At 45.9% G+C, this 24,569-nt stretch overlaps 1 protein-coding gene across 1 annotated transcript in view; it reads right to left on the bottom strand.

Moving 5' to 3' along the window:
* The window catches only part of LOC121542129 (short transient receptor potential channel 5-like), a 45,555-nt gene that overhangs the window by 3,051 nt on the left and 17,935 nt on the right, over nt 1-24,569 (bottom strand). Inside the window, exons 3-11 of the mRNA XM_041851608.2 lie at nt 22,605-22,922; nt 22,276-22,479; nt 16,856-17,192; nt 16,452-16,591; nt 13,869-14,191; nt 12,867-13,062; nt 10,817-11,026; nt 7,902-7,943; nt 57-146 (exon numbers count right to left, since the gene is read on the bottom strand). Coding sequence (XP_041707542.1) covers nt 57-146; nt 7,902-7,943; nt 10,817-11,026; nt 12,867-13,062; nt 13,869-14,191; nt 16,452-16,591; nt 16,856-17,192; nt 22,276-22,479; nt 22,605-22,922 — 1,860 coding nt within the window. The remainder of the gene's footprint in view (nt 1-56; nt 147-7,901; nt 7,944-10,816; nt 11,027-12,866; nt 13,063-13,868; nt 14,192-16,451; nt 16,592-16,855; nt 17,193-22,275; nt 22,480-22,604; nt 22,923-24,569) is intronic.

Below are 24,569 nucleotides of genomic sequence, written 5' to 3'. Positions count from 1 at the left end.
TATAGAGGCACATTTTGGGGATGAACGTTTAAATACGAGACTTCTGAGAAAACTACCTTAAAATTCTCCTCAGTCAGTCCCTCGTCTGTCTTAGCACTGCGGATCGTGGCTGCTACATACCTCTTCACCAGGTTCCTGATCACCTCCTGCACATAGAGACAGTCACAGCAGAGAAACAATCACATTATATACCCTACTACTACAGTATGTAATGAATGCTGAAGTTATGGGCACATTTAACAAACTAGAATATTTTTCCTTGTAAGCTATTTTTCTAGACTTGTACCTCCCTAAGGAGGAAATGATCTGAGATGTGGGTAAAGTGGTTCTTCCTTCCTTACATGCATATATTTGCATTTTGGGTTTAACAAGGAAAAACTGTTTAGGCATATTCATGACATACAGTGGGGAAAAAAAGTATTTAGTCAGCCACCAATTGTGCATGTTCTCCCACTTAAAAAGATGAGAGAGGCCTGTAATTTTCATCATAGGTACACGTCAACTATGACAGACAAAATGAGAAAAAAATCATTTATTTGCTAATTATGGTGGAAAATAAGTATTTGGTCAATAACAAAAGTTTCTCAATACTTTGTTATATACCCTTTGTTGGCAATGACACAGGTCAAACGTTTTCTGCAAGTCTTCACAAGGTTTTCACACACTGTTGCTGGTATTTTGGCCCATTCCTCCATGCAGATATCCTCTAGAGCAGTGATGTTTTGGGGCTGTCACTGAGCAACACGGACTTTCAACTCCCTCCAAAGATTTTCTATGGGGTTGAGATCTGGAGACTGGCTAGGCCACTCCAGGACCTTGAAATGCTTCTTACGAAGCCACTCCTTCGTTGCCCGGGCAGTGTGTTTGGGATCATTGTCATGCTGAAAGACCCAGCCACGTTTCATCTTCAATGCCCTTGCTGATGGAAGGAGGTTTTCACTCAAAATCTCACGTCCTGGTCCCTTTGCAGAAAAACAGCCCCAATGTCACGGTTTCGGCCGAGGCTGCTCCTCCTTGTTCGGGCAGGTTTCGGCGGTCGTCGTCCCCGGAGTACTAGCTGCCACCGATCTATGTTTCATGTTCGTTTGGTTTTGTCTGGATGTTGTACACCTGTGTCTAGTTAGTCCTCGTTAGTGTCCTATTTAGTTCTCGTTGTGTGTGCATGGTGTTGTGTGTGATTGCTCCTATGTTGGTGTTCGGAGCTACGTATTCTTCCCTCCGTGTTTGGAGAGGTTTTCGCACATGTTAGTGCACCGTTTGTTTGACGCCTGTGTGCGCCTTTATTTCGCCTCAGGGCTTATTGTTCTCGTGTACTACGTGAATAACTCACTAAAGTCTTTTGGACTTAGCTTCTGCGTCCTGCGCTTGATTCCTGCACCACACCCACCTTCAGCACCCCATGACAGAATCACACACCACTTGAATGGAATCAGCAGGAGCAACCGTCACGCCTGAGTCGCTGGAGGAGCATGTCCGTGGCCAGGATGACCAGATACGACAACTGGGGACCGCTCTTCAGGACGTCATCAACACCCTGCACCGATGGGAGTCCAGAGGGGTACCCACACCTCCACCTACCCTGCCAACCCCATCGGCCGGTCCACCAGTCCCAGGTCCAGAACCCAGTGGGATTCGGCTCTCGCTCCCGAGGGCGTATGACGGAACAGCTGCCGGGTGTCAGGGGTTCCTCCTGCAGGTGGAGCTCTACCTGGCCACTGTACACCCGGTGCCCTCGGGACACGAGAGCGTTGCCGCCCTCATCTCCTGTCTCACAGGCAAGGCGTTGGAATGGGCCAACGCCAAGTGGAGGAGGATGGACGCCACCACCATCTCCTACGCCGAGTTCTCCCGTCGCTTCAAGGCCGTGTTCGACCATCCACCTGAGGGCAAAGCGGCGGGGGAGCGTCTAGTCCACCTGAGATAGGGGAAGAGGAGCGCACAGGCGTTCGCGCTGGAGTTCCGGACTCTAGCGGCAGACGCAGGGTGGAATGAACGGGCCCTCATCGACCATTTTCGATGTAGCCTACGGGAGGACGTTCAACGTGAGTTGGCCTGCAGGGACACCAATTTCACCTTCGACCAGTTGGTCGATATGTCCATCCGTCTGGACACCCTGCTGGCCACCCGTGGACGTCCCGAGTGGGGTCCGTCCATTCCACCCTCCGGCACCTCCGAGCCGAGCCCTATGGAGCTCGGGGTGCTGGCGCTAGAGGAAGGAGGAGGAGGAGCCCGAGGGGGCCTGTCCCCTGCACCAAGTGCGGTCGTGGAGGGCACACTGCGGCCAGGTGCTGGGGAGGGTTCCCCGAGGGAGGAGACAACAGGCCACGCACTGGGGAGGCTTCCCAGGTGAGTAGACGCCCCACTTACCCAGAGCTCTCTGTTGCGCACTTTTGTATACCTGTTTGTTTTCCACAGATTGCACCTCATTCCCAGCATAAGGCGCTAGTAGATTCAGGCGCAGCTGGGAATTTTGTTGATCGGAAGTTTTGTTTAGATTTAGGGATCCCTCTCCTACCTGTTGACAAGCCTTTTCCCGTTCATGCTTTAGATAGCCGCCCGTTGGGGTCGGGGTTGATTAGGGAAGTCACAGCGCCACTTAGGATGTGTGCGCAGGGGGGTCATGAGGAGACTATACAGTTGTATCTGATCGACTCTCCTGCGTACCCGGTGGTGCTGGGAATTCCCTGGTTAAGCACCCATAACCCTGCTATTTCGTGGCAACAGAGGGCTCTCGATGGGTGGTCTGCTCAGTGTGAGGGGCGATGTCTGGGTGTTTCCGTAGGGGCGACTTCGGTGGAAAGTCCAAACCAAGTGCCCGCACTGCACATTCCGCCTGAATATGGGGATTTAGCTCTCGTGTTTAGTAAAGCTAGGGCGACGCAGTTGCCTCCTCATAGACAGGGGGATTGTGCGATTGATCTCCAGGCAGGAGCAGCGCTCCCACGGAGCCACGTGTATCCTTTGTCTCAAGAGGAGAGAAAAGCTATGGAAACTTACATAGACTAATCTTTGAGACAAGGATACATACGGCCCTCCACTTCTCCCGCCTCCTCGAGCTTATTTTTTGTGAAGAAAAAAGATGGAGGGTTGCGCCCGTGCATCGATTACCGTGGTCTCAATCAGATTACTGTGGAATACAGTTATCCACTCCCTCTGATTGCGACCATGACGGAGTCATTGCATGGATTGCGGTTTTTCACAAAACTGGATCTCAGGAGCGCGTATAACTTGGTGCGCATTAGGGAGGGCGACGAATGGAAAACAGCGTTTAGTACCACGTCAGGTCATTTCGAGTATCTCGTCATGCCATATGGGTTGATGAATGCTCCATCAGTTTTCCAATCCTTCGTAGATGACATTTTCCGGGATATGCAGGGGCAAGGGGTGGTCGTGTACATTGATGACATTCTAGTGTACTCGTCTACCCGAGCCGAGCATATAGCCCTGGTGCGTCGTGTCTTGAGGAGGCTGTTGGAGCACGACCTATATGTCAAGGCAGAGAAATGTCTGTTTTTCCAGGAGTCGGTCTCCTTTTTGGGTTATCGGTTGTCCGCGTCAGGGGTGAGAATGGAGGTGGATCGGGTGTCAGCTGTGCATAATTGGCAAACCCCAACCACTGTCAAAGAGGTGCAGCAGTTCTTGGGCTTTGCGAATTACTACCGGAGGTTTATCCGGGGTTTTGGACAGGTGGCAGCTCCCATCACGTCCCTTCTGAAAGGGGGGTCCGGTGCGCCTGCAGTGGTCAGCTGATGCGGACAGGGCCTTTAAGAGACTGAAGGACCTGTTTACGTCGGCTCGGTGCTGGCGCATCCGGATCCCGCATTACCCTTTCAGGTAGAGGTGGACGCGTCTGAAGCCGGTATAGGGGCCGTGCCTCTCAACGGTCCGGCACGCCACCTAAACTCCGCCCCTGTGCTTTTTTACTCTAAAAAGCTCAGCCCGGCGGAGCGAAATTATGACGTCGGGGACAGGGAGCTGTTAGCTGTAGTTCAGGCCCTTAAGGTGTGGAGGCATTGGCTTGAGGGGGCTCAACACCCTTTCCTCATTTTGACTGACCATCGGAACCTGGAGTACATCCGGGCAGCGAGGAGACTGAACCCTCGCCAGGCTCGATGGAGTATGTTTCGCCAGGTTCGTATTTAAAATCACGTACATCCCTGGGTCCCAGAATGGTAAGGCAGATGCGCTGTCCCGGCGGTATGACACGGAGGAGAGGTCCGTTGAGCCTACTCCCATACTACCGGAGTCTTGTCTTGTGGCACCGGTGGTGTGGGAGGTCGATGCCGAAATCGAGCGGCGTTGCGTACCCGACCCCAGCCCTCCACAGTGTCCTGAGGGTCGGAAGTACGTTCCGCTCGAGATTCGGGATCGACTCATTTACTGGGCTCACACGTCACCCTCCTCTGGACATCCGGGTATTGGCCGGACAGTGCATTGTCTTAGCACTAAATACTGGTGGCCCACGTTAGCCAGGGATGTGAGGGTTTATGTCTCCTCCTGCTCGGTGTGCGCCCAGTGTAAGGCGCCCAGACACCTGCCCAGGGGTAAGTTACAACCCCTGCCCGTTCCACAACGACCATGGTCCCACCTCTCGGTGGATTTTGTGACAGACCTTCCCCTCTCTCAGGGGAATACCACCATCCTGGTCGTTGTGGACCGGTTCTCTAAGGCCTGTCGTCTTCTCCCTATGTCGGGTCTTCCTACTGCCCTACAAACCGCAGAGGCCCTATTTACCCACGTCTTCCGGCATTACGGGGTACCCGAGGATATAGTGTCTGATCGAGGCCCCCAGTTTACCTCCCGAGTATGGAGAGCGTTCATGGAACGTTTGAGGGTCTCGGTGAGCCTTACCTCAGGGTACCACCCGGAGAGTAACGGGCAGGTAGAACGAGTCAACCAGGATGTGGGTAGGTTTCTGAGGTCGTATTGCCAGGACCGGCCTGAGGAGTGGGCTCGGTACATTCCCTGGGCCGAGATGGCCCAGAACTCTCTCCGCCACTCCTCTACCAACCTAACCCCCTTCCAATGTGTGTTAGGTTACCAGCCGGTTCTGGCACCTTGGCAGCAGAGCCAGATCGAGGCCCCTGCGGTGGATGATTGGATGAGGCGCTCGGAGGAGACGTGGAACGCTGCACACGTCCACCTGCAGCGGGCCATCCGTCGTCACAAGGCATGCGCCGATCTCCACCGCAGTGAGGAGCCGGTGTACGCACCCGGAGATCGAGTCTGGCTCTCTACCAGAAACCTACCCCTCCGCCTGCCCTGCCGGAAGCTGGGTCGGCGGTTTGTGGGGCCTTTTAAAGTCCTGAGAAGATTGAACGAGGTGTGTTATAGGTTACATCTGCCTGTTGAATATAAGAATATTAACCCCTCGTTCCATGTGTCTCTTCTCAGGCCGGTGGTAGCTGGTCCACTCCAGGAAGGTGAGATAGGAGAGACTCCTCCGCCCCCATTGGACATCGAGGGAGCTCCGGCGTACACCGTTCGGTCCATCTTGGACTCAAGACGCCGGATGGGGAGTCTCCAGTATCTCGTGTAGTGGGAGGGATACGGCCCGGAGGAGCGGTGCTGGGTGCCGCGGAGGGACATCCTAGACCCATCTCTCCTGTCGGAGTTCCACCGGGACCATCCCGCGCGCCCTGCTCCACGCCCTCCTGGTCGTCGCCGAGGCCGGGGTCGGCGCACGGCTGGAGCCGCGCGTCAAGGGGGGGGGGGGGTGTACTGTCACGGTTTCGGCCGAGGCTGCTCCTCCTCCTTGTTCGGGCAGGTTTCGGCGGTCGTCGTCCCCGGAGTACTAGCTGCCACCAATCTATGTTTCATGTTCGTTTGGTTTTGTCTGGATGTTGTACACCTGTGTCTAGTTAGTCCTCGTTAGTGTCCTATTTAGTTCTCGTTGTGTGTGTATGGTGTTGTGTGTGATTGCTCCTCTGTTGGTGTTCGGAGCTACGTATTCTTCCCTCCGTGTTTGGAGAGGTTTTCGCACATGTTAGTGCGCCGTTTGTTTGACGCCTGTGTGCGCCGTTATTTCGCCTCCGGGCTTATTGTTCTCGTGTACTACGTGAATAACTCACTAAAGTCTTTTGGACTTAGCTTCTGCGTCCTGCGCTTGATTCCTGCACCACACCCACCTTCAGCACCCCATGACACCCAAAGCATGATGTTTCCACCCCCATGCTTCACAGTAGGTATGGTGTTCTTTGGATGCAACTCAGCATTCTTTGTCCTCCAAACACGACGAGTTGAGTTTTTACCAAAAAGTTCTATTTTGGTTTCATCTGACCATATGACATTCTCCCAATCCTCTTCTGGATCATCCAAATGCACTCTAGCAAACTTCAGACGGGCCTGGACATGTACTGGCTTAAGCAGGGGGACACGTCTGGCACTGCAGGATTTGAGTCCCTAGCGGCGTAGTGTGTTACTGATGGTAGGCTTTGTTACTTTGGTCCCAGCTCTCTGCAGGTCATTCACTAGGTCCCCCGTGTGGTTCTGGGATTTTTGCTCACCGTTCTTGTGATCATTTTGACCCCACGGGGTGAGATCTTGCGTGGAGCCCCAGATCGAGGGAGATTATCAGTGGTCTTGTATGTCTTCCATTTCCTAATAATTGCTCCCACAGTTGATTTCTTCAAACCAAGCTGCTTACCTATTGCAGATTCAGTCTTCCCAGCCTGGTGCAGGTCTACAATTTTGTTTCTGGTGTCCTTTGACAGCTCTTTGGTCTTGGCCATAGTGGAGTTTGGAGTGTGACTGTTTGAGGTTGTGGACAGGTGTCTTTTATACTGATAACAAGTTCAAACAGGTGCCATTAATATAGGTAACGAGTGGAGGACAGAGGAGCCTCTTAAAGAAGAAGTTACAGGTCTGTGAGAGCCAGAAATCTTGCTTGTTTGTAGGTGACCAAATTCTTATTTTCCACCATAATTTTCAAATAAATTCATTAAAAATCCTACAATGGGATTTCCGTGATTTTTTTTCTTCTCAATTTGTCTGTCATAGTTGACGTGTACCTATGATGAAAATTACAGGCCTCTCTCATCTTTTTAAGTGGGAGAACTTGCACAATTGGTGGCTGACTAAATACTTTTTTTCCCCCACTGTATGTATTAGCTTGAGGTGAAAATCTGGACAGGCATAACTTTGCATGTTCAGGAGACAATGGACCAATCAAACCTGTTTCTTTTACAGATGGATTATTTTGCGAATAAACAACTCCGTTCAATTTATTGTGAAGGAGGATATTTGTGGAGGTGCTTGTATATTTGATCTAACAATCTGCACTATGGAAGGGTACCCCTCACCTCACCACATGCACAAAGGGTTGCCTCAGAGCCCCTCTTTCTCTGATAGGTTCTGCCCTATTCCCCAATCTCATTCATTTAGAGCTGCAGCTATATTCCTTGATAAAGTATGTTCATTAGACAGCGCAGGCTCCAGTCAAAGCATTTGAGTCTGGCTTAGTCTGCTTGGTGTTAGAGGTCACCAGGGGAGCCCCAGCAGCACAAGGCCTTGCCTTGGTGAAGGGGAGGAGAGGAGGGCCGCCAAAGGTTGGGCTAATTGCAATTACTGTGGCGAGGACGGACTGATAAGCAAATGAACATACTGTATGTCTGGGATAAAATCTAACCTGCCACCAAGCTCACCAGCACCATGACGACGATACATCCAGTAACTCAAGGACACCTGTTCCCCCCCGCTACAAGGTCAACAGATTAGTAATATATTCTGTCTGCTACACGGTCAACAGTGTAATATATTCTAATAAACATGTGCAGCACAAATGTTTTGCACGGTAAACAAATGTCACGGATCCGGCTCAACAATAAGAGGTGTTTGTGTGCGTGTGTGTGAGAGATGTGCAGACACTCCTGTCCATGGTTGTTATGACAGCAGCCAGTTACCTGATAGTGCTGGTTCTGAATCAGGTTGTCAGCATGACGCTCCTAGAACCACATGAAAAGCAGAAGAATCGAATGACATTTGTTCATGTGTAGAATTTCTATCAACAGCCCAGATATATTAGTATCACTCTACTGGTTTCTCTGCTGCTACATGTTACACTGTGAGAGTGACGTAAATACACATGTTCTGAACAGTGGTTAAAGACCTAAGGAATTTATATACATACATATACAGTGCCTTTGTAAAGTATTCAGACCTCTTGACTTTTTCCACATTTTGTTAGGTTACAGCCTTATTCTAAAATTGATTAAATCGTTTTTCCCCCTCATCGATCTACACACAATACCCCATAATGACAAAGCAAAAACTGGTTTTTAGAAATGTTTGCTAATTTATTAAAAATACTAAACTTAAATATCACATTTACATAAGTATTCAGACCCTGCAGTACTTTGTTGAAGCACCTTTGGCAGCGATTACAGCATCGAGTCTTCTTCGGTATGATGCTACAAGCTTGGCACACCTGTATTTGGGGAATTTCTCCCATTCTTCTCTGCAGATCCTCTCAAGCTCTGTCAGATTGGATGGGGAGCGTCGCTGCACATCTATTTTCAGGTCTCTCCAGATATGTTAGATCGGGTTCAAGTCCGGGCTCTGGCTGGCCCACTCAAGGACATTCAGAGACTTATCCCGAAGCCACTCCTACATTGTCTTGGCTGTGTGCTTAAGGTCGTTGTCCTGAGGTCCTGAGCGGTCTGGAGCAGGTTTTCATCAAGGATCTCTCTGTACTTTGCTCAGTTTTTTCCCTCAATCCTGACTAGTCTCCTAGTCTCTGCCACTGAAAAACATCCCCACAGGATGATGCTGCCACCACCATGCTTCACCGTAGAGATGGTGCCAGGTTTCCTCCAGACGTGACGGTTGGCATTCAGGCCAAAGAGTTCAATCTTGGTTTCATCAGACCAGAGAATCTTGTTTCTCATGGTCTGACAGTCTTTAGGTACATTTTGGCAAACTCCAAGTGGGCTGTCATGTGCCTTTTACTGAAGAGTGGCTTCCGTCTGGCCACTCTACCATAAAGGCCTGATTGGTGGAGTCCTGCAGAGATGGTTGTCCTTCTGGACGGTTCTCCCATCTCCACAGAGGAACTCTAGAGCTTTGTCAGAGTGACAATCGGGTTCTTGGTCACCTCCCTGACCAAGGCCCTTCTCTCCCGATTGCTCAGTTTGGCCGGGTAGCCAGCTCTAGGAAGAGTCTTGGTGGTTCCAAACTTCGTCCATTTAAGAATAATGGAGGCCAATGTGTTCCTGGGGACCTTCAACGCTGCAGAAATTGTTTTGTACCCCTCCCCAGGTCTGTGCCTCGACACAATCCTGTCTCGGCGCTCTACGGACAATTCCTTCGACCTCATGGCTTGGTTTTTGCTCTGACTTGCGCTGTCAACTGTGGGACCTTATATAGACAGTTGTATGCCTTTCCAGATCATGTCCAATCAATTGAATTTACCACAGGTGGACTCCAATCAAGTTGTAGAAACATCTCAAGGATGATCAATGGAAACAGGATGCACCTGAGCTCAATTTCTGTCACACCCTGGCTCTGGGACTCATTATGTTGAGCCAGGGTGTGTTCATTCTATGTGTTCTGTTTCTATGTTTGACTGAGTGACTCCCAATCAGAGGCAACGAGTGTCAGCTGTTTGCTGGTTGTCTCTGATTGGGAGCCATATTTAACTGTCTGTGTTTCACTTTGGGTTTGTGGGTTTTTGTTCCGTGTTCGGTCAGTGTCACCGTGGACTTCACGAGTCGTGTTTTGTTTTGTTTAGAAACTTTAACTAATTAAAGTCATGTTTGTTTCTCACGCTGCGCCTTGGTCTACTCATTACTACGACGATCGTGACAATTTCGAGTCTCATAGTGAAGGGTCTGCATACTTATGTAATAAGGTATTTCTGTTTTTTATATGTAATACATTTGCCAACATTTCTAAAAACCTGTTTTCACTTTGTCATTATGGGGTATTGTGTGTAGATTGATGAGGAACATTTTTCATTTAATCCATTTTAGAATAAGGCTGTAACGTAACAAAATGTTGAAAAAGTCAAGGGGTCTGAATACTTTCCGAAGGCACTGTATATGCATTGCCTTCGTTATCAGCTGTAGAAAAGGGTTGCATTAATATGGAGCGGGCTCAAATGGAACTATTTATTTATTTTAGAGCAATGAAAAAGACCGTAGTAATTAGCAGTCAATTAATTCAATGACCACCACAGTTTTTATGTATTGCATGGCTTATTCTAATCTGTTCAATTAGATGCACCCATACAATGGTTATTTCTGGCTTTGTTCTGCTACATTTTCTCCTCTTCAAACCATACTACTGATCTAAAAGGGTGCATATGAGTTATTATACAATGTTATATCCCAAAACATGTGTTTGGTGAGTGGGTGAAGGCAACGTGGGTGCCTGTGTGTTAGCAGGAGTGTGGAGTAGAACAGTAGAACGGTAGAACAGGCGATTGCTGCTGGTAGAGGAGAGAAGTTCAGCTGAATGGGAAATGTCCAGGGAATTGGGAGCATGAGGCAGGGTTGCTTGGCAACATGTGCCTGCTCACTGCAGCTGGAAGCTGGACAACCAGGATATGCAGCCCCTCGTCAGTAACATCCCAGCTGGGCCAAACACTGATAGCCCCAACACTATTGTAAAGCTCTCCATAACATTTACAGTCAAGGATCCTGTTTGTTTGTTATATGGAAATAGAAGAACAGGACAGCGGTGAAACCAATCACATGAAAGAGAGTTAGCATCCTGTTCTTCTCTGATATGACACAGCAAAAGGAAACTGCCTGGTGAAAATGTAGTGAACGTGTTTACACTGTATACTATATTGACTACAGGTTTCTAAATGTTTTACCGTGAACTCCTTTAAGTTCTCGTGTTTCCTCTGGTCATCAGGGCTGGGCTGGTCCCCTCCACACAGGCGGTTGTGCATCCACACACACAGATACCACACTGACTTGGGGCTGGGGACGATGTTGAAGGGCGGCGGGAGAGTTCCTCCCTCGTCAAAATAACTCATCCACAGCTTGGTGCGGGCAAACTTCCATTCAATGTCTGCATGGTCCTGTACAAGGGCATTTAGATATTAAAGGAGGTGGAGTATTCACTAGCAGAATTGAAACTCTCTTACATCCTATTCAATCACCATCATTATCACTGAGAGTGATGAAAACCCACTTAATAGCAGGGCTAAAATAACATTTAATCTGCTTGAAATAACTTGTTTCCTCATCCTGTTGTGACATCCTGTCTCCCCTTCCATAGATATGCCTTAGGCAATGAGCTGTTGTCTGAGGGGAGGGGTAGGGGTTTGGTTGGTTGATCAAAGGATCTGTGTGCTTGTGTTTGTGTGTGTTTGTTTGTGTGTGTTTGTGTTTGTGTGTGTGTGTGTGTTTGTTTGTTTGTGTGTGTGTGTGTTTGTGTGTGTGTGTTTGTGTGTGTGTGTGTTTGTTTGTGTGTGTTTGTGTGTGTGTGTTTGTTTGTTTGTGTGTGTGTGCTTGTTTGTGTGTATTTGTGTTTGTGTGTGTGTGCTTGTTTGTGTGTATATGTGTGTTTGTGTTTGTGTGTGTGTTTTTGTGTTTTCTATTTGTGTTTGTGTTTGTGTGTGTGTGTGTGTGTGTGTGTGTGTGTGTGTTTGTGTGTGTTTTTGTGTTTTCTATTTGTGTGTGATTGTGTGTGTGTGTGTGTTGTAGGGGTGTAACGATTCGTTTTAACAACGATTCGATTTGTATCACGATTCGTGGTTGTCGATACGATTCAAGGACGATATTGGTTCATTTAGAATGATACGATCCGAAACGATTCAGTGACTTGAAATCGATTCAGTAACCTTTTAGCCATAAATTCAACCAGTGTGACTGAAATAAATACCTGGATACTGGACAGTGCAGGTGAAGTTTCCTAGATTCCTGTTTCTTGTAAGGACCACAATGGTGGCTTGATAATTTCTCGCTCGTCGGCTTCTCCTCTGTCGTCCGCCATGCTATGTTTTGTTGTCTTTGCGCCTTTGCGCTGCTGCTGGCACGGGGCGATGACGTCACGGATAGGCAGACTGAATCGAGTAATGTTTAAAGCCTTTATCATTAAAAGTGCTAAGAAAAAACATCCATATAAAGTCTGACGTGCTTAAATCCAATGGGTTATTTCCTAGTATCGATACAATCGATTTATTACATTTTAAAACTTTGTTAGATTGATATATGTTGTCCAAAAGGCCAACTCGCCGAGCACAGATCGATGTAGTTGGATCATAGGAATATAAATCGATACATCGATGTAGTAGATGGATCGTTACACCCCTAGTGTGTTGTGTACTTCTCCCACAGCTCCCAGGGAGAGTGACACGTTGGGTGGAAGGCCTCTATCATCAGCTTACATCTGGCAGAAAGGTTACAATAAGGGATAATACTATGTCTCTGTGCACCGGAAAAATACAGACTCTGAGGTAAAGACCATCACCTTCAATAAGACCTTCATGATCTACAATACATTTTATGACAATTACTCTTCCGGTTCTTATTCCTGCAGAGAGTGAGAGACGCTTGGCATAACTTCTGGAGATCAACTGCAAGAGACGCATGCTCATCATGCAACAGAAGCAGTGATCATCATTCGTCTTTTGCATACCAAAGTCTTTACCCATAAGCACCGGCAAAAACTCCACAAAAAAGATGGGAAGGGCCATCCCACTGGATGCAGACGTCAATTCAATGTCTATTCAGCATTGGTTCAACGTAATTTAATTGAAATGACGTGGAAACAACGCTGATCCAACCAGAGTGTGCCCAGTGGGCTGTGAGTTCCCATAATAAAGGAGCTAGCAGACGGCTGAGTGTGTGGGGTTTTTTGTGTGCGTGCGTGCGTGTGTGTATGTGTGTGTGTGCTTGTGTGTGTGTGTGACTCACAGCAATGAGCTGATAGGAGTTATTCATCATGGCGATGAGCATGTTGAGCAGCACCACCAGGGAGATAACGTTGTAGGTACCGAACATGGTGGCTCCCACAAACTCTGTGAACTCATGGCGTGCCTTCACGTTGGTCACGTACAAGTTGAGCAGGCCGAATATCGACCAGAACAGGGACTGCAGCGTCTCAAACAGCCTGGGAAAGAACAAGATACAGAGACAGAGGGAGACTTTCTTTGAGTTTTGTGTTTTCTACAATAACCTTCATTTGGACTTTGATGAGCCACAAACGATTACCATAGCCCTGTAAGCTGCAAATGCAGTGATGCCAACAAAGAATGAATCCTAAACCGATATTTTGCATTACAGTAACTCAATGAGCCACTAAAACCTCCAAAAACAGATTGAGGCGAGAGATGCAAACTGCTCAGTCTCCAGCATGACTCGGGGGCTGGAGGAAGCGGATGAGATTTGGTACACTGCAAATATTTTATTCATTACGGGAAAGGGAGAGGATTATGTGCATACTGTAGGTTTCTCTGTGAAACCTCGGGACAAATGAAAAAGGGCTTTTCTATTGTAATAGGTATTGGAGTATAAGACCCTGTTTTGTACCTGACACATCTTCCTGCTCCTATTCCAAACCTACCACCCTCTTCCTACTCCTATTCCAAATCTACCACCCTCTTCCTGCTCCTATTCCAAACCTGACTCCCTTTTCCCAAACAGTTCTGTCTATTCACATCTCTTCATATTCTGTCTCTTCTCCACTCTCAATTTATTTCAAGCTCCTTCCTTTACCCTCCTTCCTTTACCCTCCTTCCTTTACCCTGTCCTCTACCTCTTCACTCCCTTCCTTGTCTCAGAATGTACTCGTCCCGCCTATCTCTCTATACACTCTTCTTTCTGTCTATCCAAAACCCTCCTTTAGTCATTATACAGTATTTGTCGTTCTCCATTCTCATATCCCCAGGACAAGGCGTCTCAAATGAGATGACTCACGTAGAGAAGGCGTTGTTCTGCTTCTCACAGCGGATGCCCTTGCAGTTGTTGGGTTCATCCGAAGCCTTGGTCTCATAGTAGAAGTACAGCTGATTGAGTCCATTGGCAAAGGCCAACAACACCAGGCAGTAGATGAAGAGGAACTTGAGGATGTCCAGCAGCATGCGTCCCAGGGAGATCTGCAGAGGCCCCAGGTGGGAGTTGGCAGTGAACAAGGAGATGAGGCGCAGGGAGCTGAAGATGTTGGCGATAGCAAACAGGGCCTCAGCTATCAGCGTTGGGTGCCACATCTCCCACTCCTCCCGTGGCCGAGAGCTGTTGTACTATTGTGGAGAGAAGAGAGAGAGACAGCTATTGTACTGTTGTGGAAGAGAGAGAGAGAGAGAGAGAGAGAGAGAGAGAGATATCTCCACATTTCACCTGTACTGGCCAGTGATGAGCATCTTACAACAATGCAACAGGAGTATTCAATTACATTAGGAGACCATTTCCCAAAACCCTTTAGTCCCTGTGTTACTGCTTAAAACTGGTTGAGTAAATCTATCCTCTTCCTATGTTTCTTCTACTGCTGTGAAGGACTTTCCTTTGACCAAAGTTTTAAAAGATAATAATCTCTGTTATATATATACAGTGAGCTCCATAATTCACTGGACAGTGACCATTCTTTTGTTATTTTGGTTCTGTACTCTAGCACTTTGAGTTTGAAAGGATACAATGACAATGAGGGTGAAGTGCAGACTGTCAGCTTTAATTTGAGGGTATTTTCATACATATCGGATGAACCGTTTACGAATTATAGAAGCTTTTGTACATGCCCCCCCCCCATTTTCGGGCATCAAAAAACATTGGACAGTTTAACATAATGTAGAATAAAGTAATCATTGTTAATATTTGGTCGCATATCCTTTGCATGCAATGACTGCTTGAAGTCTGCGATGCATCGCCATCACCAGACGCTGGGTATCTTCCCTGGTGATGCTCTGCCAGGCCTGTACTGCAGCCATCTTCAGTTCCTGCTTGTTTCGGGGACTTATTGCCTTAAGTCTCCTCTTCAGCATGTAAAATGCATGTTCAATTCGATTCAGATCTGGTGATCTGGCTAGTCTTTGTTTTAAATGTTTTAAATGTTTTATTTCTTATTTCTTACTTTTATTGGTGCGTGACTGTTATTGAAAGTTGTATTGTCAATCTTGTTTTGTATTTAACGCCACTTTAAATGTGTACATGACACTGCAACAAAATTTCCCCATGGGGACAATAAAGTAAGTAAGTAAGTAAGGTGATTGACTCGGCCAGTCAAGGTTTTTCCACTTTTTGGCCATCAAAAACCCCTTTGTTGCTCTAGCAGTATGTTTAGGGTCATTGTCTTGTTGTGTGATTAAGTGCCGTCCAATGAGTTTGGAGGCATTTGGTTTTATCTGAGCAGATACAATATTTCTGTAGACTTCAGAATTCATTGTTCTACTTCTGTCTGCAGTCACATCATCGATGAAGACAAGTGAGCCTGTTCCACTGGCAGCCATACAGGCCCAAGCCATAACACCCCCTCCACCATGTTTCATGGATGAGGTGGTATGCTTTGGATCATGGGCATTTCTTTTTTTTTCTCCACACTTTTGTCTTTCCATCACTCTAGTACATGTTAATCTTTGTCTCATCTGTCCACAATATTTTTTTCCAGAACTCTTGGGGTTCTTTTAGGTGCTTTTTAGCAAACTGTAATCTTGCCTTTCTGTTCTTCAGGCTTATCAGTGGTTTGCATCTTGTAGTGTACCCTCTGTAGTCCTGCTGGTGTAGTCTTCTGCGTATGGTAGACTTTGACACATCTACACCTGCATCCAGGAGAGTGTTTTTGATCTGTTGGGCTGTTATCAGGGTTTTTTTCTTCACCATAGAGAGTATTCTCCGGTCATCCACTACAGTGGTCTTCCTCTGTCTACCGGGTCTTTTGACATAATTGAGTTCACCGGTTGTTTTTTTCTTGTTAATGATGAACAAAACTGTTGACTTGGGCATGGCCAGGGTTTTTGCAATGTTCCTGAATGATTGATTTTCATTTCTGAGCCTTATGACGGCCAACTTCATTTGCATCGACACTGCTGTCTTCCTCATGTTGTCACACCCCAATAACAACCTCCAAAGGCAATAGCAACGTCTAGAATCATTACTATTCATCAACAGCTCTCCTGCATTCACTAACGACACAAATGAATACACCTGCCTAACGACACACATCTGTGAAGCCAATTTAACAAATACTTGTAGTACCTTAAAATGGGGGGACCATGTACAAAAGGTGCTGTCATTTCTAAACGGTTCATCCGATGTGTATGAAAATACCCTCAAATTAAAGCTGACAGTCTGCACTTCACACTCATTGTCATTGTATCCTTTCAAACTCAAAGTGCTAGAGTACAGAACCAAAATAACAAAACAATGGTCACTGTCCAATGAATTATGGAGCTCACTGTAACTGTTAGCTACGTGTCAGAAGGCCATGGTCATATAGGAATGTATAAGTGGGCAAGAATAAATAGACAGTAATTTCTTAACAATATCATCAAAAATACAGGTGTGACTTACCTTGAAGTAAGCAACTATTTTGAGTGAGATAGTGGCCAAGTAGAGAGAGTTCATGGCAAAGTCCATCAGGTTCCACCAGTCATGGACGTACTCAGTGAAACCTCCATCCCACATCTCCTTTATCTCAGCCCAGATGAAGCCTGAAGGGCAGACAGGCGTCAGTCAGTAAGACATGTGGCATTGCACACTGCAATTCATGCAATTAATGTCATCTGTCACAATTATTTTACAGTGTAAATGTACAACTAGTCCAAATCAGATCAACAGATCAACTGCAGCAAATACAGCACTGAATTTCTCAATATCCACCCAATCACAAGTTAGAACCTGTTAGAGTGGTTTCTAATGATAGATTTAGCTCTCCCCGGTCACCTTCTCACCCCCCACACCACCCCTCTGCTCACCCAGCACCCAGGGAAGGATCATCCACTCCACCACGGTGGGCGGTGGGCCTTGGACGTGCAGGTCTGTTCTCACGATGTGCTGGGAGGCCAGGAGGAGGAAGAAGAGGAAAGTCATGTAGGAGGCTGTGTGGCAGATGAACTTGATGAAGGGCTTCTTGATGAAGAGGCCCAGGGTGCTCTTGGGGGCCAGCAGGTAGACCAGGGAGAAGATGGGGAAGAGGAGGCCGATGGTGAAGCAGGTGACCAGCTTGACCGCCCAGTGGCGTCTGCGCCACCCCGGGAAACCGTCGTACCATAGGGTGGCCAGGAGCTGCTGGCAGTTTGGCTGGGACACAAACTAGAGAGGAAGACAGTGAGAGACAGGAAGAAGATCCATAAGGGAAATCACAACAATAGTATCACAATGGGCCAGTGCTGTACAGAGTGATGGTACGTCCAACCACCAAGAAATTCTAAAACTCTAATAGAATAGAAGAATACTGCGGTGGAAATCACACACATCTTTATTATGCTTCCGCCACATAATGCTTCGGATATGAAGTTGATGTGCACCGCAGATCATAAAGTCCCAGGCTCTCGCCAACTTTCCTGCAGTAAAACTAACTTCCCAGTGTTAGTCCCTGGAGCTAACCTCCCACAGATTACCTCTGACTTTGGCACAGCACAGCTTAGATTCACAGCAATACCCAAACAAACACCCCTGCCAGCTGCACACTGCATGCCGTAGTAGTTAGGATATCTGATATGTTATAAACAGCATTGGCTTGCTCATACAGTAATACTGGAAATAGGCTTGTTCAGGATTGTTTACAGTATCACACCTTCATCAAGATGCATGCATCACAAACCCATCCATAACACATCTATAAACCCATCTATAAACCTTATAACCCATCCATAACACATCTATAAACCTATCTATAAACCCATCCATAACACATTTATAAACCCATCCATGAAACATCTATAACCCTATCTATAAACCCATCCATAACACATCTATAACCCTATCTATAAACCCATCCATAACACATCTATAAACCCATCCATAACACATCTATAAACCTATCTATAAACCCATCCATAACACATTTATAAACCCATCCATGACACATCTATAACCCTATCTATAACCCATCCATAACACATCTATAAACCTATCCATAAACCCATCCATAACACATCTATAAACCCATCCATAACCCTATCTATAAACCCATCCATAACACATCCATAACACATCTATAGCCCATCCATAACACATCCATAACACATCTATAGCCCATCCATAACACATCTATAAACCCATCTATAAACCTTATAACCCATCCATAACACATCTATAAACCTATCTATAAACCCATCCATAACACATCTATAAACCCATCCATGACACATCTATAAACCCATCCATAACACATCTATAACCCATCCATAACCCTATCTATAAACCCATCCATAACACATCTATAACCCATCCATAACACATCTATAACCCATCCATAACACATCTATAACCCATCCATAACACATCTATAACCCATCCATAACACATCTATAACCCATCTATAACCCATCCATAACACATCTATAACCCATCCATAACACATCTATAGCCCATCCATAACACATCTATAAACCCATCTATAAACCATATAACCCATCCATAACACATCTATAAACCTATCTATAAACCCATCCATAACACATCTATAACCCATCCATAACACATCTATAAACCCATCCATAATACATCTATAACCCATCCATAACACATCTATAGCCCATCCATAACACATCTATAAACCCATCTATAAACCATATAACCCATCCATAACACATCTATAAACCCATCCATAACACATCTATAAACCCATCTATAAACCGTATAACCCATCTATAAACCCATCTATAAACCCGTCTATAAACGTAACTATAAACCGTATAACCCATCTATAAAACCATGTACAACCCATCTATAAACCCATATATAAACCCAATCTAAAACCCATTTATAACCCATCTGTTTGTCAGATTTAAAAATTAAGAACCTACGTATTTATTTGATAGAATTAGAATTCTGTATAATTTACAGTTCCTTAAGAATATTGTTTTGTTTTCCTCTTTCTAGATCTATTATTGAAAGTCACCTGGGATCTTATAATTGAATATTATTGTACATGGCGTAACTTTGGAGTCTCCTGTCAGACCACAAATAAGAAAGGGTAGATTCAGATCCCTGGAGAGGGGATCCTGAGGGACCAATGAAAAGGATACCTAGGACATCTTTGTGAAGAGAGCTTCCCTCTGCTATTTCTGAAGGTGAACGGTATGAATAGATTACATGAACCCTATTCTTACTTTCCGTAATTCAATCAATAAAAAAGGGGTCTAAATAAATGCCTGTGTGATTGTGGACACATAGGGATGAGGGACCAACGACAGGCTTTTAACATATTAACTGTGGCACGCAATTGGCTAACCAGTCCCAGCAGATGACCCCATGTCCCCCTGACCTCTCCCTGCCAACCAGGTCCTCAACTCCCACGTGACTGCGCTGTCCTTGTCTGCACAGAATCTAATCTACATTAATCTCTAACCATCTACCTCTAGAATGATTGCTGTTTTGAACAAGGTAACTTTAGCCAACCATAAGATGTCCAAAAGCTGACTGAACTGAGAGTGTTGCTGACTGTACAGTCGTGGTCAAAAGTTTTGAGAATGACACAAATACTAATTTTCACAAAGTCTGCTGCCTCAGTTTTGATGATGGCAATTTGCATATACTCCAGAATGTCATGAAGAGTGATCAGATGAATTGCAATTAATTGCAAAGTCCCACTTTGCCATGAAAATGAACTTAATCCCCCAAAAACATTTCCACTGCATTTCAGCCCTGCCACAAAAGGACCAGCTGCCATCATGTCAGTGATTCTCTTGTTAACACAGGTGAAAGTGTTGATGAGGACAAGGCTGGAGATCACTCTGTCATGCTGATTGAGTTAGAATAACAGAATGGAAGCTTTAAAAGGAGGGTGGTGCTTGAAGTCATTGTTCTTCCTCTGTTTACCATGGTTACCTGCAAGGAAACACGTTCTGTCATCATTGCTTTGCACAAAAAGGGCTTCACAGGCAAGGATATTGCTGCTAGTAAGATTGCACCTAAATCAACCATTTATCGGATCATCAAGAACTTCAAGGAGAGAGGTTCAATTGTTGTGAAGAAGGCGCCAGGGCGCCCAAGAAAGTCCAGCAAGCGCCAGGACCGTCTCTTAAAGTTGATTCAGCTGCGGGATCGGGGCACCACCAGTGCAGAGCTTGCTCAGGAATGGCAGCAGGCAGGTGTGAGTGCATCTGCATGCACAGTGAGGCGAATACTTTTGGAGGATGGCCTGGTGTCAAGAAGGGCAGCAAAGAAGCCACTTCTCTCCAGGAAAAACATCAGGGACAGACTGATATTCTGCAAAAGGTACAGGGATTGGACTGCTGAGGACTGGGGTAAAGTCATTTTCTCTGATGAATTCCCTTTCCGATTGTTTGGGGCATCCGGAAAACACCCTGTCCGGAGAAGACAAGGTGAGCGCTACCATCAGTCCTGTGTCATGCCAACAGTAAAGCATCCTGAGACCTTTCATGTGTGGGGTTGCTTCTCAGCCAAGGGAGTGGGCTCACTCATAATTTTGCCTAAGAACACAGCCATGAATAAAGAATGGTACCAACACATCCTCCGAGAGCAACTTCTCCCAACCATCCAATAACAGTTTGGTGACGACCTATGCCTTTTCCAGCATGATAGAGCACCTTGCCATAAGGCAAAAGTGATAACTAAGTGGCTCGGGGAACAAAACATCGACATTTTGGGTCCATGGCCAGGACACTCTCCAGACCTTAATCCCATTGAGAACTTGTGGTCGATCCTCAAGAGGCGGGTGGACAAACAAAAACCCACACATTCTGACAAACTCCAAGCATTGATTATGCAAGAATGGGCTGCCATCAGTCAGGATGTGGCCCAGAAGTTAATTGACAGCATGCCAGGGCAGATTGCAGAGGTCTTGAAAAAGATGGATCAACACTGCAAATATTGACTCTTTGCATAAACTTAATGTAATTGTCAATAAAAGCCTTTGACACTTATGGAATGCGTGTAATTATACTTCAGGATACCATAGTAACATCTGACAAAAATATCTCATAACACTGAAGCAGCGAACTTTGTGAAGACCAATACTTGTGTCATTCTCAAAACTTTTGACCACGACTGTAGTGGTCTGAGGATGAAGGATGAAAGAGCTGTAGCCTACTTGATGACCAAGGCATGATTATTCTACCTGGCCTTTTCCCCAGTCTGGTTGGCTAGGGCTGCAGAAGACTGTCAGTTTATTACACTGCAGACAGAAATAGAGTTTTCAGCTCACAACAAAGGAGCAACCAAATGCCAGCATTCCAATCAAGAGGAGGATGAAAGGAGTGTGTGTGTGCGTGTGTGTCTGTATGTGTGTATGCATGAGTGTGTGCTGTTGTTTGGCCTACACATACGTGAGGGTGTGTTTGTCAGACCTCTCCCGGGGGGACAAAAGTGAAAGAAAGAAGAAAGACAGCGTGCCAAACATTTACATTTACATTTTAGTCATTTCGCAGACGCTCTTATCCAGAGCGACTTACAGTTAGTGAGTGCATACATTTTCATACTGACGTATTTTTAAAAAAAAGCAAAAAGAAGCAATGGAATGGAAGAATTCTCAGTGGTATAGTAAACTGTGAATAGATCCCTTTAGGTGGCAATGAGAGAGAACACAAGCCAGCTGATCACCCAAGCTCTCCACTTGCCTTAGTCTCTTGTTTCATTAATGCTGCCCTCAGTACACCTCTAACCCTCTCAGAAAGAGTTCAACACCACTAAGACGAGTTGTGACTCACTTCTACATGCTATTCCTGTAGTTATTTGCTATAAATAGAGGGTGAAATGACTACAATTTCTGACACAACTCAAATTGGTCCTGTTATCACTGTTCAATATCAAGATGATTTGAATTAAAGTGCTCAACCATCAAGCTTCCATTGTCTACAATAGCCGCAAACAACAGATCTCTTCTAATCACTGCGCTCTTCTCAATTGACAGGTTCATTTCCTCTAGTGTTGTAGATTATTATTAGTCAAGTGTTTTGTCAATGTCAATGGCAGCAACTGACATTTTGCTGCATAAAGAAATAGCCTAGGAAACAACGCATGGAAATTCATCATTGGCACTCACAGAAAGATGTGTTTGTTGAAATATGTAAGTCTGAAATAAGTAACACTGCCAGCATACTGCCCACAGAGCACTTGACCTGATACAGTGCCAATCCATTCAGCTAAGGACACCCTCACGATACCAGACAGACACCTTCTGCAGGGCCCTCCCTCCTCTCCCTCTCACCTCTTTTTGGTGGTACTTGATGGCCAGTTTGAGCTTGGCTAGGTCGCGGCAGTCCTGTGGGTCCAGCTCCTCACTGAGGTGGTCACGGTGGTTGAGGATGGTCTCCAGCTCTCTGGAGCTCCTGGCCTGGTCCAGCAGGTCCTTGGCAAACAGCTTACACTGCTGGGACAACTCCTCGTACTCCTGACGGAACTCATTCTCCACCTGGAAGAGTAATAAACTAGTTATAAACCCTTTATAAACCCTTGATAAACCCTTTATAAACCCTTCATAAACCCTTAACACTACTGGGAAAACTCCTGGTAATCCTGAAGGAACTCGTTCCCCACCTTGCTCAGCTCTTTCAGCTCCCAGCCCAGGCGGAAGGCGGTCAGGATGGGATCCTCGCTAGACAGGGCAATGAGCGATGGGCTGGCTAGGGTCTTGTAGACGTTGAGGCGGGAGCGGGAGTGGCGCAGGCTGTCCACCTCAGAGCTGGAGACGCACGCCACACAGTCACAGCGGATCTGGTGTGGCCGGGGGATGGTGACTTTACGCTGGACCAGCAGCTTGATGATCTCGTAGTTGTTGGTGTGAGCTGCCAGCATGATGGGTGTGATGTCAGGGGTAAACTCTGAGAACTGGGTATCCATCATCAGGTTGGGCACCTGGAGAATAGAACAGGTTGGGGAGGAGAGGGAGTACTGAATGCGCCCCAGGCAAGAGCAGAACCTGTATAACTTACATACATTGGTGGGAAAAGTACCCAATTGTCACACTTGAGTAAATGTATAGATACCTTAATAGAAAGTTACTAAAGTAAAAGTGAAAGTCACCCAGTAAAATACTACTTGAGTAAAAGTCTAAAAGTATTTGGTTTTAAATATACTTAAGTATCAAAAGTAAATGTAATTGCTAAAATATACTTAAGTATCAAAAGTAAAAGTATAAACCATTTCAAATTCCTTATATTAAGCAAAGCAGATGGCACCATTTTCTTGTTTTAAAAATTTACGGATAGCCAGGGTCACACTCCAACACTCAGACATTATTTACAAAAGATGCATTTGTGTTTAGTGAGTTCGTCAGAACATAGGCAGTATTATTTTTTTATTTCACCTTTATTTAACCAGGTAAGCCAGTTGAGAACAAGTTCTCATTTACAACTGCGACCTGGCCAAGAGAAAGCAAAGCAGTGCGATAAAAACAACAACACAGAGTTACATATGGGGTAAAACAAAACATAAAGTCAAAAATACAACAGAAAATATATATACAGTGTGTGCAAATGTAGCAAGTTATGGAGGTAAGGCAATAAATAGGCCATAGTGCAAAATAATTACAATTAGTATTAACACTGGAATGATAGATGTGCAAGAGATGATGTGCAAATAGAGATACTGGGGTGCAAATGAGCAAAATAAATAACAATATGGGGATGAGGTAGTTGGGTGGGCTAATTTCAGAAGGGCTGTGTACAGGTGCAGTGATCGGTAAGGTGCTCTGACAACTGATGCTTAAAGTTAGTGAGGGAGATAAGAGTCTCCAACTTCAGAGATTTTTGCAGTTCGTTCCAGTCATTGGCAGCAGAGAACTGGAAGGAATGGCGGCCAAAGGAGGTGTTGGCTTTGGGGATGACCAGTGAGATATACCTGCTGGGGCGCATACTACGGGTGGGTGTTGCTATGGTGACCAATGAGCTAAGATAAGGCAGGGATTTGCCTAGCAGTGATTTATAGATGGCCTGGAGCCAGTGGAATTGGCGACGAATATGTAGTGAGGACCAGCCAACAAGAGCGTACAGGTCACAGTGGTGGGTAGAATATGGGGCTTTGGTGACAAAACGGATGGCACTGTGATAGACTACATCCAATTTGCTGAGTAGAGTGTTGGAGGCTATTTTGTAAATGACATCGGCGAAGTCAAGGATCGGTAGGATAGTCAGTTTTACGAGGGCATGTTTGGTAGCATGAGTGAAGGAGGCTTTGTTGCGAAATAGGAAGCCGATTCTAGATGTAACTTTGGATTGGAGATGCTTAATGTGAGTCTGGAAGGAGAGTTTACAGTCTAACCAGACACCTAGGTATTTGTAGTTGTCCACATACTCTAGGTCAGACCCGTCGAGAGTAGTGATTCTAGTCGGGTGGGCGGGTGCCAGCAGTGTTCGATTGAAGGGATGACCACGTGTTCTCTTGATAAGTGCGTGAATTTCACAATTTTCCTGTTCTGCTAAGCATTCAAAATGTAACTAGTACTTTGGGTTGTCAGGGAAAATGTATGGAGTAAAAAGTACAATATTTTCTTTAGGAATGTAG

The sequence above is a fragment of the Coregonus clupeaformis genome, chromosome 27, assembly GCF_020615455.1.
Source record: "Coregonus clupeaformis isolate EN_2021a chromosome 27, ASM2061545v1, whole genome shotgun sequence".
Taxonomy (NCBI): Eukaryota; Metazoa; Chordata; class Actinopteri; order Salmoniformes; family Salmonidae; genus Coregonus; species Coregonus clupeaformis.
Note: the sequence above shows the minus strand (reverse complement) of the source record. Positions and strands in the feature narration are given on the sequence as shown.